Source organism: Megascapheus bottae, chromosome 2, assembly GCF_031878675.1.
Source record: "Megascapheus bottae isolate mThoBot1 chromosome 2, mThoBot2.hap1, whole genome shotgun sequence".
NCBI classification, from domain to species: domain Eukaryota; kingdom Metazoa; phylum Chordata; class Mammalia; order Rodentia; family Geomyidae; genus Megascapheus; species Megascapheus bottae.
The window spans coordinates 69265247-69281999 of NC_143510.1; the positions used below are offsets into that span (position 1 = coordinate 69265247).

At 37.1% G+C, this 16753-nt stretch overlaps 1 protein-coding gene across 11 annotated transcripts in view; it reads right to left on the bottom strand.

The window, feature by feature from the left end:
- Nucleotides 1-13890, bottom strand: part of Ppfia2 (PPFI scaffold protein A2) — a 295042-nt gene extending 281152 nt beyond the window's left edge. For 9 of the 11 annotated variants that reach the window (XM_090328326.1, XM_090328325.1, XM_090328319.1 and 6 more), the window contains exons 1-2: nt 13656-13890; nt 8703-8953 (exon numbers count right to left, since the gene is read on the bottom strand). In XM_090328326.1, coding sequence (XP_090184452.1) covers nt 8703-8951 — 249 coding nt within the window. In that variant the 5' untranslated portion in view covers nt 8952-8953; nt 13656-13890. The remainder of the gene's footprint in view (nt 1-8702; nt 8954-13655) is intronic. The other 2 variants (XM_090328324.1, XM_090328323.1) reach the window with 1 other exon arrangement.
- Between the last annotated feature and the right edge of the window lie 2863 nt (nt 13891-16753).

The window sequence follows — 16753 nt, forward strand, 5'->3', positions numbered from 1 at the left end:
GGAGCCAGTGGTCAGCCATGATGTGTAGAATGCCTAGAGTTAGGCCTGAGGCCTTAAACTGTGGTTTTAGTAACTACTAACATCCTACAGAAAGAAAGGTAAATTAAAGGCATTTTCTAAAAATCTTTTTTTCATATTTTTATTGTAATTAATAGAAGGGTTACATGATATTTGCCAGATAGATGGTGCATTAATTCCCATACATTGATACCCTTTCATATGTCTTGGTCTCCATTTCCCTCCGCCCACCCCCACCTCTCATCTTGTTTTTCCCCATTCCCTATCCAATTTCAAATAACCAAATACAAAATCTTGAAGGGAGAAAAAGTATTTGTCTTCACACATTTATAAAAGAAAATGTTGTTATTTTTCAAGTTAGGAGAAAAATAATCTCAGGTAGCTTTAAGATTTGGAATGTAGGATGAGTAATACAAATAATATGTAAATATATCTAAAGACACATATTGCCTGTATAAAAGCACAACATTAGTATGTTTTATGGGGAACATAAGAGGGAACGAGACCAGGGACAAGGATATCACATTGTGAAAGGTAAAAAGGAGTTAAAAGATTTGTCACTGGAAAAATTTGTCCTTGATACAAGGTCCATGAAAAATAATACCAATCATTCAAGAATCTTACTCAGGAAACTCTATCATATTTACTAGAAATTAGTCATTTTAAAATCAACAGAATCACAAATAAAATTGATTGCAATTAAAAGCATAATTTAAAAATTCTCATTCTGCATCTCCTTTGTCTACTATTCATTTAAATTAAAAATTAATTTTTATGACTTAGTAAGAAGTATTAAAGAATCTACTAAGGACCATAATCTACCTATAAATAGACTGTGTAAAACAATGCAAAAATGTAAGATGAAATTAATGAAGATGTGTTAGGCATGTTTTAATAGAAAAATTCCACAATCATAGTTGTAAACTCTTACCACAACTGGGCATTGTGATAAGATGATAGGTCCTAAGGAGACTTGAGCCCCAAAGAGTGAAGAGAACTACTCCACAAAAGCAGAGGCTGTTACTAAACTTTGAAGTTCTCTTTAAAGCTTATGAAAATGAAATTTATCATATGTATGTCAATATTTAGTGCACTCAGTTAGACTACATATTTTAGAGGAAATCTCAGGTTAAAAATTCATCGTGGTAAATCTAATGGCTATGAGTGACCTTCACACTGAAAGAATGAAAATGAATAGAATAAGAAAAAGGGAAAGAAGAAAGTACCAATGATTAAAACATAAATTATTTAAAAGACAAAATTTAATCAAGAACATTCTACCTCTCTTTTGTCCTTCCACAAAGGCAAGTCAGACATAGTTAACAAATAATAGTAGTAATATTTTAATGCCATGTAACTATACATAACATTTCTTTTATAATTTAGGAAATAAATTATTGAGTAAAAGAACATTAGTGGTATAAAAAGAAATGGAATTCAAAGAGAAAAGAAACTTGGTGTTAATATCCCAGATTACACATCATTAGTGATCTAACTCCCAGTCCTCTGACTGGAAGATATTCAAAATGCCACAACCATCTCTTCACATAAAACTCATGACATTGTACGAGGGTATTTGAGATTCAAAGGCAATTCTGGTCTCTTGTGCATAACTAATTTGATACTGTAAGCATTTAAACCATGAAGTGTCATTAAATTTATACATTTTCTTCTACTAAGATCTTTCAATATATTTTATCATTTTTTCTGATTTACCAAATAAACACAGATACAACAAATATTTTTTAATAAACAGAATGATTTTTGTTGTTGTTGAAAGATGTCAGTGTTTACTGTCTGTAATTCTAGCTACACAGGCGTCTAAGTTTGGAAAATTACCATCCAAATCCAAACCAGGCAAAAAGTCCTTTAAAATCTGTATTTAAATAACAAGCTAAACAAAAACAAAAAGTAAAATGTTTGACAAGAAATCAAACCAAGCAAACTCAAGGACCTGTGAACAAACTCCAGCAGCACTAAACTTATCAAATAGTTAATTAAATAAAATGGGCTAGGTTTTTATTTACCATTCTTTTTCATCATATAAATGCAGATACTATTACAGACATAATAGCATTGTGTGGCTAAGAGTAAAGAATCTCCATATAGAACTAGACACCAATGGAGTAAGAAAAGGAAAATAAATGACAAAAATGTACTATATACTGTTGTATTATTATTTTCCTACAGAGGAAAAGCAGGGAGATATTGGGTATGTCAGAAGGGCTGTGTTATAACATTTACCATTGCAATTAGCAACAAGAATATTACACTGTTGGTGGGAGTGAAAACTCATTCAACCACTATGGAAAGCAGTATGACGGTTCCTCAAAAGACTAAACATAGAGCTCCACTATGTCCCAGAAATTCCATTACTTGGCATTTCCCCAATCGTCCAGAAACAAGGACACACTAAATCCACTAGCACAACGATGTTCATTGCAGCACTATTTGATTTACCATAGCAAAGATATGGAACCAACCCAGATGTCCCTCAGTTGATGAGTGGATCAACAAGATGTGGTATTTATACATAATGGAAGTCGATGCGGCTGTCAGAAAAAATGACATCATCCATTTGTAAGGAAATGGAAAGAATTGGAAAGAATTATATTAAGTGAAGTAAGCCAGACTCAAAGGAACATAGGCTCAATGGTTTCCCTGATTTATCCCAATCAGTAGAAACCTTGGGCTCTCCTAGCAGAGATTTACAATAGAGCACAAACTAGATACATAACCCCATATAAGATGACACTAAATGAAAGGACCTCCAGGATATAGAAACATAAGCCATATAATGAGTGATTGTTGTCCTTAGTGTACTATGTTGTCTCTCATCTCTTTTGCTGTCCCTTGGTTATCTCATATTTTTACAGTATTTTACATTGTTATCTGATAAATTGTATATATGTTTATTTGGTTATTTGGAATAGGATAGGGAAGGGGGGAAAACAGATGAGCGGCGGGGGGAGGGGGAGGGAGAGGGAAATGGGGACCAAGACATGAGAAAGGGTATCAATGTTTGTGAAGTAGCACACTTTCTATTTGGTGAATATAATGTAACCCATCTAATAATTACAATAAAAATATATGAAAAATTTACTGGCACTTTCAAATAATTCAGAAAATACATTTAATATTCAGAGTATTTAAATCAGTATCTTGTTACTGCAACAATATATTCCAAGGGACAAAAATTGAACAAAATCTCAAGATAAATCAAATGCATATTAGCAGCACAACTACATAAGAAAAGGCTCTGAGGCAAATCAGACCCTGGGTATTATTGAATAAATATTAATTATTTCCGGGCACTAGTGGCTTTATGCCTGTGTTCCTAGTTACTCAGAAAACTGAGGTTTAAGGATGCCAGTTTGAAGCCATCCCAGGCACAAAGTGCATAAGACATTTATATCCAATAAACTAACTAAAAATGGAAATGAAGCTGTATTTCAGCTGGTAGAATGCTAGCTGTGAGCAAAAGAAGCTTATGGCCGCACTTAGACCCTGTGTCCAAACCCTAGAACTAACACACACACACACACACACACACACACACACACACACACACACCACATACACACACAAATAGTAATTGTTATTAAATACTTTCAATTAAATGAATAAATCTAAAATGTGTACAGGGCATAATCACTTAAAATTCTTTAGAATATGAAAACAATTAGAAGGAAATAGAATCACCCCTTTTATAAGGCAGTGACCAAACATCTCAGTACTTTAGTGGTTTTCCATTGTCATGGAGCTTAGTCAGTCATATTGAAACTAATATCCAGGTATTGCCCTTAGTAACAGAAGATTTTTTTTGTAACTCATATTTTTTTGCTTAGAAATGAGATCTAATGAGAAATTACCTTAAAAGCAAATTTACAGTATCATAACCACCAAGATTTGATATCCCTGATTAATTACATTCAGTATAGTTATGTTCACTCCAATAATCAGCTCATGTCATTAATACATTTTTTGCCTTGATAGAATTTAGGAATAATCATTGGAAATGCTTTTACTGACTTATTTGTCTTCAAGTGTCTAGCAAAGTTTACTATAACCAACATAAAGAAGATGGGCTTAGATTGGTAATAATCCCTTTTCCTGAAGTCCCTAACACTTGGCTAAGAAAGGGATTCATCCCATCACGTATAGGTGAAGAATTAGTATAATAATCCATTCTAAAAATCAAAGGCTCATCAAAATCCTGTCTCATTTGTCTTTTTCACCTTGCTCTTAGAGAATTATTAAATACTAGCTTACTGGTCTTACTATTAGTATGTACTATATTATAGTCTTGCCAGCAAATAAAGTCATATATATCATTGATTAACCTTACAATAAACATACAGAAAAAAGACTATTTTATCATCCAAATGCTTAAAGTAATCTTGTTTGGCATAGTGGGAATGTTAAATATTATATGGGTGCTAATAAAACAAATCTTAAATTTACCATTTAATATGGAAGGATCTGTTTGATGAGAAATTATATTCCCTCAGGAATAAAAATATGGAGAGAAAAATTAAAGAAGACTGAAGCATCAAAACATTGGATCTAGGGTTACAAATCAGAGAAAGTAGCCTGGCACTGGTGTCTCAAGACTGTAATCCTAGCTACTCAGGAAGATGAAATCTGAGGATCATGGTTAAAGCTAGCCACAACATTAAAGTCTGTGAGACTGTGATCTCCAATTAACCACCAGAAGTGGCATTGTGGCTCAAATGGTAGAGAGCTAGCCTTGAGCTGAAGAGCCCAGGTACTGTGCCAGACCAAGTTTGAGCCCTATAGTCAATAGTCAACAACAACAACAGCAAAAACAAAAAGTAAGATTGTCCTTTTTTTCCTTCTTTCTGTCCTTCCTTCTTGTCTTTCTTTCTTTCTTCATTACTTCCTTCCTTTCTTCCTTTCTCCCTTCCTTCCTTCCCTCCTTCCTTCCTTCCCTCCTTCCTTCCCTCCTTCCTTCCCTCCCTCCTTCCTTCCTTCCTCCCTCCCTCCCTCCCTCCCTCCCTCCCTCTCCCTCCCTCCCTCCCTCCCTCCCTCCCTCCCTCCCTCCCTCCCTCCCTCCCTCTCTCTCTCTCTCTCTCTCTCTCTCTCTCTCTCTCTCTCTCTCTCTCTCTCTCTCTTTTTCTTCCCTTCTTTTGGTAGTAGTGCACTGTGGTTTAAAGTCAGGGTCTCAAGCTTGCTTTCCTGTTGTTCTAGCACTGGATACATACCTACAGTTCAGGCTTTCTGCTGGTTCATTCTAGATACCCAAATTTATATTTCTGGTCTTGCTTCAAATGGAAACCGCCACATCTCAGCCTCCTAAGGAGTTAGGGTTATGAGCCACTTACACCTATATCAGCCCTATTCTTTACTACCTATTTTGGAGATGGAGTTTAGTGCACTTTTAGTGTAGGCCTTGCTCTTCTAGATCTCAGCTGCCTGAGTACCTAAGCTTACAGATGTGAACATCTAGTGACTTTTATTTTTATTTTTGAATAATATTGTTGAGAGAAAGAGAAGAGAATGATTAAAAGGGGTGACATGTATTGACCATTGTATAATGCACTTATAAACTGACATTTTGAATTAAAACTTTTTTGTACAACTACCTTAAGATAATACAAAGGGAATGAAGAAGTTGAGACTTAGACAAATTGGAGAAAATATGCTTAGAATGACAAAAGGATTAACTAGACTATAAGAACAGACCCACAGGGAGTTTTCCCTGTCATTGTATCTATCATTTTCATTATAAGGTATCGAAGTGGACATGACATCAAAAATTGCAGCTGATAGAGAAGAATTGCTGAGGATAATAAAGAAGGAAAATCATTGAAAGAGATATTAAAGATTAAAAGGCGGGATTCTTGAATTTAGAGTGAATCATTAGTCTAAAAAAGAGCAACCATTAAGGTTAGGAACACAAATAGAAAAAGAGCATCATATGTACAGAAATGATAATGAATGGAGGGAAAGACTGAGTAGTCTCTAAAATGAATGACAATGAGGAATTAAGACCACGGGAATGCCAATGGAAATGATTCATGTTGCTTGACATAGATACTTGAAGGAGTAGCAAACATGGAAAGGATTCATCAGATTCTTTACAAAAACAAGTATCTATTAGTTGCATGCAGAACTATATTTTTGGAAGAACATAATAGATGCTTAATTATAAATAGCACTTGATACCTTAAATAAGAGGCCTGGTGAAATAAGGGCTGCAAGCAACTACCCTTTGCATATGGAACAGGGAGCAACTACAGGGAACGAAGAAAAGCAACATAAGAGAACAGAATAGCTAAAATGGTGGGTAAAAGCTACTTTGAATGTGTGCAAGTGATAACGACCTTTGTTGTGGCCCAGTGATAGTGGTTCACTTCTGTAATCCTAGCTACTAAGGAAGCTGAAATCTGAGGATTGTGGTTCAAGGCCAGTCCATGCAGAAAAGTCAATGAAACTTTTTATCTCGAATTAATCACACTAAATATCCAATGTGGTGCTGGAGTTCAAGTGGTAGGATGCTAGCTTTGAGCAAATGGAACCTAGGTGCAGTACCAGGGCTCATAATTCAAGGCAAAAGATTGAAAACAAACAAACAAAAACAAAAAGAACCTTGGTGTGTTGCCCTTTGGTATCACTACCAATAAAGTAGCTCCATCCAGATGTTATAATCTCAACACAGTAGGAAGGGATGCTGTTTGTCATAGTAAAGATGTGTGACACTAGATATCCTGAAAGTGGAGGGTTGCCAAGACTAGAAGACTGTAGCTAAGCTTTTTAGTAATAATAAAATGTAAATAATTGGATAAAGATTGAGAGCAGTTTGGCATTTTGGTGATCTTAGATCTTAACTGCAAAATTGTGCAGTTAAGGCTGGCTGAAGATCTTGGTGATAATAACTGCCATAATGATAACTGCAACAATAACTTCACTTAACATTTATTGAGCATGTACTATCTGTGAGAGTCTGAACTGATCATTTGACATGTTCCAATTCATCTATTTCTCATAATGATCCTGTGAGGCAGTTTCTATCATTATTTGAATTAAGTACTTGGACCAGGTTTATTGAGCAAGTCAAGAAGCAGAGCAAAAAGATTTACCTACAGAATAAAAGGATCTTTAGAGAAGAATCTGACACTTTCTCCAACTTCCCTCTACTTTATATCTTAAAATTTTACAAGGCCAACACTAACTCTGAACATAATTCCTCACCAGGATATACGGGAATCAACTCATGGAAACTGTGACATTTCCCAGTTGTCTGAGAAATGTGCATCCATCTCTTTTTGTCTAGTCTTAAAAATAGATATTACTTAATATTTCCAGGTGAAGAAACACTTGCAGAAATCAAATGGTGTATCCAATAATTCCTTAGATAACCAGTAAAAAGAAACCCCAAGTAGAAAATCAGGTAAAAACCAAACTTGTGAACATAACTTGGGCTTCTAGGAATTTGGATGCACTGTGCATAATTACAATCAAAAATATATTACATGGCATGATGATCTTGATTTTTAATCTGAGTTGCTAAAATTAATATTTTTGTTCTTGTACCTTTCAGAAAAGTTCATGTATACAAGTTATGTATACAGTTCAGTATGAAAATACTTTTCACTTTTTCTTCCAAAATATCTTATTCTGCTTATTCTGATAATTTAATTTTACCACATTCTTTGGAAGTAATGACCTGTCATTTTATAGGAAGAAAATATTTTCAGTCTTAACTTAGAATTATCTTGATAGGGTTAAAATTGATACTGAACACTTTTTAGATTAGCACAGATAGCAAATGTAATTGTAGAACATTACATGTAGGGTCACATTTTTGTAACTTTCACTAAGATCATAAAGAGAATGGGAACACACTGAAATATTTATGCAATCCCCAAATCTTGAATTTCAAAGAAATTGTAGCTTATTTGCAATGATTATTAAAATCTTACTCATATTCTATACTTTTCCTTATGTGTAAAAGTATACTCATGTAAATATTTTTATCTTCACCATTAACTTTTCATAAATAAACTGGTCATCATTAAAATGTTTTTCAGAGAAGACAGATTTGTATTCAAAAATAATGAATCTAGCAACATTATTTTGGGGAAATTAACGCTGACTTGGCTTTTCTCAATGTTTAAAGTACTTTACAAATACAAAGAACCTAGTAAAGTATCTTGTGAGAGGAAAGATTCAAACGCTAAGAGTTTTAAAGGAGGTGCTGTGTATTTTTAAAGAAAGACAAATTAAATAATAATAATAATAATAATAATAATAATAATAATATAGACTTCCAAAGAACTAACATTTCCAAAGACAGAATACCCAACTGAAAAACCAAAGCAGACATTTTAAATGTCTTAATTCTGTTAAAAAAAATTAAGGTAATCAATCCCCAATCCTGGCCTTGAAAAGCTGATTCATAAGTGGTTTTCTTGCTTCATCAAAGCATATAGAAAAGCGCTTCCAAGGAAGAAACTAGACAATAACTTACTCTGCACACACCTGTCATTACACGACGATTGTGAGACAGAATGTCATGTAATCTAACCATCTATTCTTAAGAATGTTCCTCATGAAAATATCTATAGCACCTATACAGGAGGAAAGCAGTGGAGATGGTCCCAAACGCAGCAATTACGTCCTCCGTCACAACAAGAAATACCAAGGCACCTCATTCCTACCTGTGGCAGGGCTGAATTGAGCTGCCTCTGGAGTGAATCTCTGTCATAGATGACGTCCTGTAGCCTTTGCTGGGCAAGGGACAGGCTTTCCTGAGTCTCCCGCAGGGTATCTAGAAGACGATCGCGTTCATCTAGCATATTCACCATCAGCTGCTCAAAATGAGAGTCTGAGTCCGAGCCACTGCTTTGAGACCCCCTTTGGCTCATTGGAGTGTCCTCATTAATCGTGGGCATCACTTCACACATCATTGCTTAAAGAAAGCAAACACAAGGGGGGGATGTTAGAAGAGAGATGATTTTCTATATTGCCACCAGACTCTTGGCTCACTGAACATTTCAGCCAGTTAACCACTCTTTCCTTTCCTTTCCTTATTGCCCACGTCCAACCCAACTCTTTTGGCCACAATAAGATACGAACCATTTGCCTCCTTCAACGACATGCCTTCCCCCTACCCTGGCACATCAGGCATGTCCCATAACACACGCAACTTGACTCCACCTGCTTCTTAGTTTTGTTCCCCATGATTCACCTCACCTATGTCAGTTTGTAGAAATGGCTTATCAGTTATTATATTGCCACCCGTTGACTTCCTGCGACTTTGCAACTCTCTTACACTGTGTAACTACCTATTTTTTTGATGAGAACAAACCTATTTTATTAATATATCGAGATGAACTACAGACTGAAAGACAAAATTCAAATGTGTTTAATACTTTATAAATCAGACACTTTACTTTTAAACCTAATTAAATAACCTTGAATGCACTATAGAAAAAGTGATCCCTTTCATAAGTTTAACTTATACAGGCTCCCATTAAAATCCTATCACACCTTGAAAATTACCTGTAGCTTTTTAAAACACAAACTCATATTAAACTTTAAAAGGAAACAGTTTACATAGTAATCTAAAAACTAAAAGTCAAGCAAGAAAGGAAACATTTAACATAAATTACAAAACATCATTTCTTATAGCCATCCAACCCAAAAAGCTTTATTTCAAACATAATGACTAAGTCTATCTCAATGTTGTTTCAAAATCTCACTACTGTAATGGTATCTTCAGGAGGCAAAGCAAAGTATCAGTATAGAAAGTGTAGTCTTAGGCCAAGTGACTGACTTGCTTCATGCATGCCAGGTGTCATCTGCTATGTAAATTACTAGACAGCTTAGCAACTAATCACTCCCATTTGTAACAGCTTCCTAAATATTTAAAGAAACACTGATCCTTACACATTTCCAGACTGCTCTCCATATTCTTTGTTATTACATTGTAAATAAAGAACAGCATTGTCTGGACCTTACATACATTGGAAAGAAATATTTTTAAATGATTTAAGTAATCAAGTGAATTGGGATTTATTATATTTTAACAGATGTCTCCAGAGCAACTATATATACATATAGTTTTTGAAAGTGTCTTTCTACATTTTTTAAGAATGCTACAAAAAGCTGATAAGCCATATGGCTAGACTATACATACTCTGAAATATGAAATAGGGCAAAGCCCTTGAGTTTCCTTGATAATTGTCTTGCTAATTATATATATATATATATTACACTCAATATCCCCTTGTTTCCTGTTAGATGTATTGTGTTGTTTCTGTCCAAGCAGTACAAATTAACACTATTCCAAATATTCTACAAAACAGATATGGTAAATTATATTAGCTAATATACTAACTTTACATCTCAGCTGCTAGTCACAATTTCTCAGTCATCAAATAAATGAATTATTTAAAATAGTTTTAAAAATCACTTATGAGTTTGCTTTAAAATTGACAGTAGAGACACCAAGCTGCAATATTGTCCAATTATGTGACATCTCAACAATCAGAAGTGCTTTATTTTCTTTTTCACCCTGAAAAAAGTATATTAGAACTTATCTTGATTTCAGATGTTGTTGAATGGCCAGGAGCTAGTAGTTAAGAGGCATGGTTTTGCAAAAAACTGGTATGGAGAAAGGCTGGTTTTGCTGTTTATCCGGGAGCATTCTGGATTTATAATGTAAAGTCAATTCATTTTTCTGCTTAATATTCTTGTCCATAAGTAAATTCTTCTGATGATTTTTTTAATTTAAGGTTTTACAACTTAAGAATTAATTACTTTTCATATGAGTCTTCATTTAAATTAAGTTATTAAGGAGAGAAAATGTATTTACATGTGAAGTGTTTGGCTATGGTCTCATGAGAATTAAAAAAATAACTTTAAAAATAAAGTTGCTTTTCTACTGATAACCTAGGCACAAAAAAATCAAAATGTTGATGATTTTAGAATTATTTAAAATGCTTTGAAACATTTTCAATGTTTCAATGTAAAAAGACTGAGCTACCTGAAGGCAGTACTTTTCTTGTTTGTTTTCTATTTACACCAAAGTACAGAATACACATGTAGATTAAATGTGCATATTCACTTACTTAGATATTTCATAATAATGTTAACTATTTACTACATAAACATACAATTATTTTCTGTTCTTATACCTTTGGTGTTCACTCAAAAACTCTCACAAACATAAAGAAATTACATAGAGAAATTGCTATATATTTTCTTCATATTAATTGAAAAGACATTGGAAAACAAAATAAAAAACTTGGATCATTTAAATGGCACTTGTTAATTGAAAGTGATAACTTCATGGGTCATGCTTAGAATCTATGTATTGAGCAACCATGACATTTTGAGAAACAATTATTATAAGCCAATGTGTACATTTTTGACACTTAAGCTAAAATAAAGTATTAGAAGAAAGAATAGCATTCTGAAAAATTGCATCATAATACAATGAAACTTTAATTTGAAGTTATTTAAAAATTACTTTTTATTTAAATCATAACTTTCTTAAAAAAATAAAGCCCTTAGTACCTCTCTACCTTGAAATTCAACAGCCTTATATTCTATGGAAAAGTATAACTACTACTATAATTACTACGTGAACTTTCACCTGAATTCAATATGATATTCTATGCAACTTCTTAATAGTCAGACACTGGACATTCTCATATATGAGGTTTTAGTTCAGTAAAACAATGTTGTCATTGATATGATCAGTCAAAATCAGCTATGATGAGAAGCTACTATATGACTTCAGAAGACTACCAAATCTACATTCAGAAGAATTGAATTCATTCCACTCCAAAAAACATGAAATGAAGTCAGCTACCTTTAAAATTTTCACTTTCATCTCCTATAATATAGGAATGAAATTACATTCTTGAGAATCTCACTTTAAATATCCAATGAGTTACAAGAGTCCGAGATAACATAAAAATATGAAAGTTAATTATAACTTCAGTGCCTTATTTCCATTACAAAGTGGCCAAAATTCATTTTTGCAGGAAGATTATTTTACCTTTATGTCTCATTCTTCTTCTAAGCCTAAATATTTAATTCTTTAGATATATTTCAGAACTTCCCAAATTCATAAAATTCACACTACCAAGAAGTTGATTAGGAAAAAAGGACTACCTGCTACTTTTTCTTTACAGCCAATCCAAATGAAAAAAATCAGAATCTTCTCATCAAAATCAGAAAGGAAGAAAAAAAACATGTCTACAAGAAGAATCAATGTTCATAACCTGAACTGCAAATATTACATTATTTATTAAAAATAACACTCAAATGAACATTTTGAGGTTTAGAAGCAATGAAAAATGTATAGCAGATATTCTCCTACTTGCATGCTTCAGAAGAGTATGTTCTTTTAGTACTTAAGCATTTCACAGATATACCACTTTTAATTTTTTTAGTCTTTTCTAGTTTTAGAAAATGCAAAAAGAATCACATAATTCCTGTAAAATTAGAAAGGCAATAAGAGCAATTTGATGGGATCTTTGTCCTTTCACACACACCACCACTAGTTAATTTGATGTGTTAATTATGTTAACATTGTCTAGAGATATCGATAACTTGTTCACTAGATTATCTAAAGATGTCAAGATCTAGGTTGAGACACTGATAATTTCATTATAAAAGGTGGAAAAAAATTAAGCCTGCTTGATTTAATTATCCCACTGTTTAAATTTAGCTTGAAGAATTTTAGAGCAGAGAAACCAACTCCCATATTGTTAGCACATAACCTTGACTGTCTCCTAAATCCCTCAGCTTTCAAAATAAAAGTTTTGAATGCTCAACAGAGTCACTATCCCTAACGATTTCAAGATCCAATATGCCATCCAACCACTACCCCTCCAGTGATGGTAGGGTTCCAATAGCTTTTATTCATTTCTAGCAATGACTAACTTTGTTTCATCCTATCACTAGAATATGGACTGTCCTTTCTGCTGAGATTCAATTCTAGCCTGATGAGTTTCTTCTGCAACAATTTCCTCCTTAGCACCACCCCAGCTCCACCTCAGCTAACCCACCAGGAGCGAGGAGAGAAATCCTAGCCATTGTCTGATTGCATGGCATGAATATGCTTCCTCCTGTTTAACTCTGAAATCCCCTTGTCTTCAGCAAGGAGAGGAAAAAAAATCCCTATCACCTCCCAACAGAAACATTTGCACTTTTCTTTTATGGCTGTGCATTTACAGATGGCTTCAGAAGCGGCTCGCCAGGGCCAGCTGCACTGCTGGACAGTTCTCTCCCGGCCACACCCCCTATCACCACCCTGAAGAAGTTGACTTCATCTTTTCCACACTGAAATAATTGCTGAGAGAGAGAGAGAGAGAGAGAGAGAGAGAGAGAGAGAGAGAGAGAGAGAGAGAGAGAGAGAGAGAGAGAGAGAGAGAGAGAGAGAGAGAGAGAGAGAGAGAGAGAGAGAGAGAGAGAGGGGCAGGAGGAGGGATGAAAGGATGGATGCATGCAAAGCAAAAAGGTCCCTCCCAGTGCTCTCACCTTCCCTGGGGGTGGGGTGGGGCCGGGATGGGGGGGTGGGGGAAGGAGGTGATTCCAGAGAAATCCACCCAGCACCAGAGGAAATCCGGGGACTACGGGATTTGCAGGGTCTGTACCTAAGGTCTGTGAGTTCGGGTCCTGCTGCTTCTGGAAGGGATCAGTGACAACCGCAGTCTCCCCGGCTCGAAGAGCGGCTAGGCTCACGCCCAGCGGCGGTGGACCAGGTCCCTAGCGAGGGGCGGAGAGAAGCAGCTCAGACACCCGCGGGCCCCTCGCGCTCTCCCCGACCGTGCCGGGGCTGTGTGGCGTGGCGGCGCCTCGGCATCTTCCCACGGCTCCGTCAGCAGCCAAAAGGAGAAGCATCCATCGCGGGGGGCGGGGAGGGGGAGGAGGGAAAAAAATGGCATATTACAAATTTTGCTTGGGGAAGCAGAGCTCTCGGCTCAGACCATTGTCAAAGCCGGGAGAGGGGGAGGCGCTTCTTAAAGCAGCCGCGGCCCCTTTGCCAGAGCAGCCCAGAGCTCCTGTGCGTGCAGCTGGAGCCCCAGAAGGAACCAACCTGGGAGGGGGGGTGGAGGGGGTAGTTGGAGAATGAAGGGGTGGGATTGCAGGGTGGGGTGGGAGGGGTGGTGATCGAGGGACGGGGGAGGGGGGAGGGAATGGTGGACTTTCAGAAACTTAAAACAAGTGGCACTACTGTCCACTCCAGTTCAGTTCCTGGGCCACTGGGTGGAGGGAAGAGATGTCCTCCCAGATGGAACTTTGGGAAAAGGCGTGAGGAGGGAAGTTCTCCACCTAGTCTTCCCCCCTCCCCCCACGCCACCCGGAGCCCACACATGCCTGGAGGGTTCAGGCTAAGAGGTGTCAGAAAATGAGTTCTCAGGGATGCTTGAAGCTGGACTCCTCTCCTCCTGGCGCCTGGCCCGTCTCTACATTTAGGGTGTCTCTACATTTAGAGTGTCTCTACATTCAGGGTGTCTGATTTCACTTCTTTTCCCAGAAGGGAAGCAGCCAGCATCTCTCCCCCCTCCCCACCTCCCCTCCACCTCTCCTTGCCCATTCCGCCCCACCTCCTTCCAGCTCTGTGTCTGTCTGTCTGCTGGCTTGGGTGAAGCCAGAAACCAACCTGCCCAGAGCCGGAGAGGATGCTACAGCCTGTTCCCTCCTTGCATGCCTGCCTGATGCCTGGTCTCCTCCCCTCCTCCTCCTTGGCAGCCGCCACCTCCTCTTCCTCTGGAAGGGCTTCCCCTGGAAGCTGCTGCAGTGGTTTCCACCGGCCCTTAAATAAATTCTGAAGTAATCACGTCTTTGCTCTCCTCCTCACGCACACACGCGCGCTCGCGGGTTCACTCCTCGCTCCCCATCTGCTGAGGTTCAGGCTGATCGTAGCGCCCCAGGCGATGGGGAGAGCCAGGGATGGGCTCGCGTGGAAATGGGGTACTCTTCCCCCTCACCCCACACCTTCTCCCCGCTCTGGGCTTCTCCCACACAATAGGGAGACAAGTGTGGGCACGCACCGTGGAGTGCAGGCATTGACTTGGCACCTTCTGGCTTTCTGGCCTTCAGAGCTCATCATGCTTGGAATCAGCCTGCTTCCCCCGTCTTCCTGGAATCGGGGACATTGTAGTCTCCCGTGGTAGGGAGGACCTGAGGCCAATCGAGGGTGTGGTGGCATTTGTCACTTTGCTTTAGCTCATCAAGCCTGTCCTATGCTTCACGTTCTTGCTGAGAAGGAATACATGGTGTGTGTGCCAGTCCCAGCCAGAAGGCATGGCTGGAGCTTCAAGCAGAGTCTGGTCTCTCCCAGATGTCCACCCTCCAGTTCCTCGGGTACTTCTAGAGCAGGACCTCGATTTCTCTGGCTGTACTTGAATTACCTGTTCTTAAACCTTCTCTCTCTCTCTCCCTCTCTGTCTCCCGCCCTCACTCTCTCCCCTCCCTGCTTCTCTTCCCACTGCCCCTGAAATCCATTCATATAGAGCACAGGAGAAGGAATAAGGAGAAAAATAAATTAGTACAGAAAGGAAAGGTTTCAATGAAGGAACCAATGAATGGGTTTGGTGACAATGTAGAAGACATAAATGATGGGATTGGACGCCAGATTAAACACTGAAAATAAATTGTGGGGTAGTGCAGATCCTTAGAGTGCAAGAAAAATAAAATATCTAAAAGGTGTGTTTTACTTAAGTGCAGAGCAAAGAATCCAGAGGTAACAGAGAAAAATTCGTTAAGTACATTTTTTTTGGAAAAAGACTTTTTCCTGGGGTTAATATTTAATTGAATTTGTGATTCTATGATGGAATGTGGGGTTAAATTCAGAATTTATCCCCTCCTCTTCTGTATTTTCATTCAAATTCTGAATCACAATTATGAGTGAAATATGAAGTACAAACAAATGAGGATTTTTTAAATCATCCGTTGGAATAATACTTTGCATACACTGTGTTCAAATTTATCATCCATGGATCTGGTCACCAAGATTTTAATTGATACTTAATTTTTGCACTTCTAATAACTTCTAGATAGTACACCCATTTTAGCAAAAGTCTAGACTGCCAATCAAAATACCATCTGATGTCAAATTGTGAGCATCATGTGTACATTTAGATGACACAAAATAGTTGACAGGCTACCTTATAAAAGACATCACAGAAATAAAAATAGAAGGCTGGAAATAACCATAGAACAAAGAATATTTTGATGAGAAAGTAACAGTGTATCATATAAACCAGACTCCCATTAAGAACACCATTGTAAAAGGTATAAATAACACAAAATTAAGAAAGGCATTTTGAAAAATCAATTTTACAGAAGGCATCAAGTGAAGGAATTCATTTGAAAAAAGAACTCTCATACTCATTCTCGAGATTAGAGGTAATCAAATCTAGCATATAAGAAAATATCTAAAATAGGTTATTAGAACCTATATTGTTTACAAATCCCAGAGTTACCAAATCTCAGATTTGACAGGTATCCAAGCAGTTGCATTTCCAATAAGTTCCCAAAGGATACAAATCCTGCCACATCATTATCCCACTTTGACCATGAGTGCTGGGACATTCTGAAGAAGGATGTATAGAACAAGAATAGGGGGAAAAAGACGAAATGACTTTCTATGTTGAAGCACAAAGTCTTAATACAAGTACAAATACAGTTTTATCTTGTTATCATTCCCTCCTGTTTCTGATGATTAATCATTCAAGATAAAGAATAT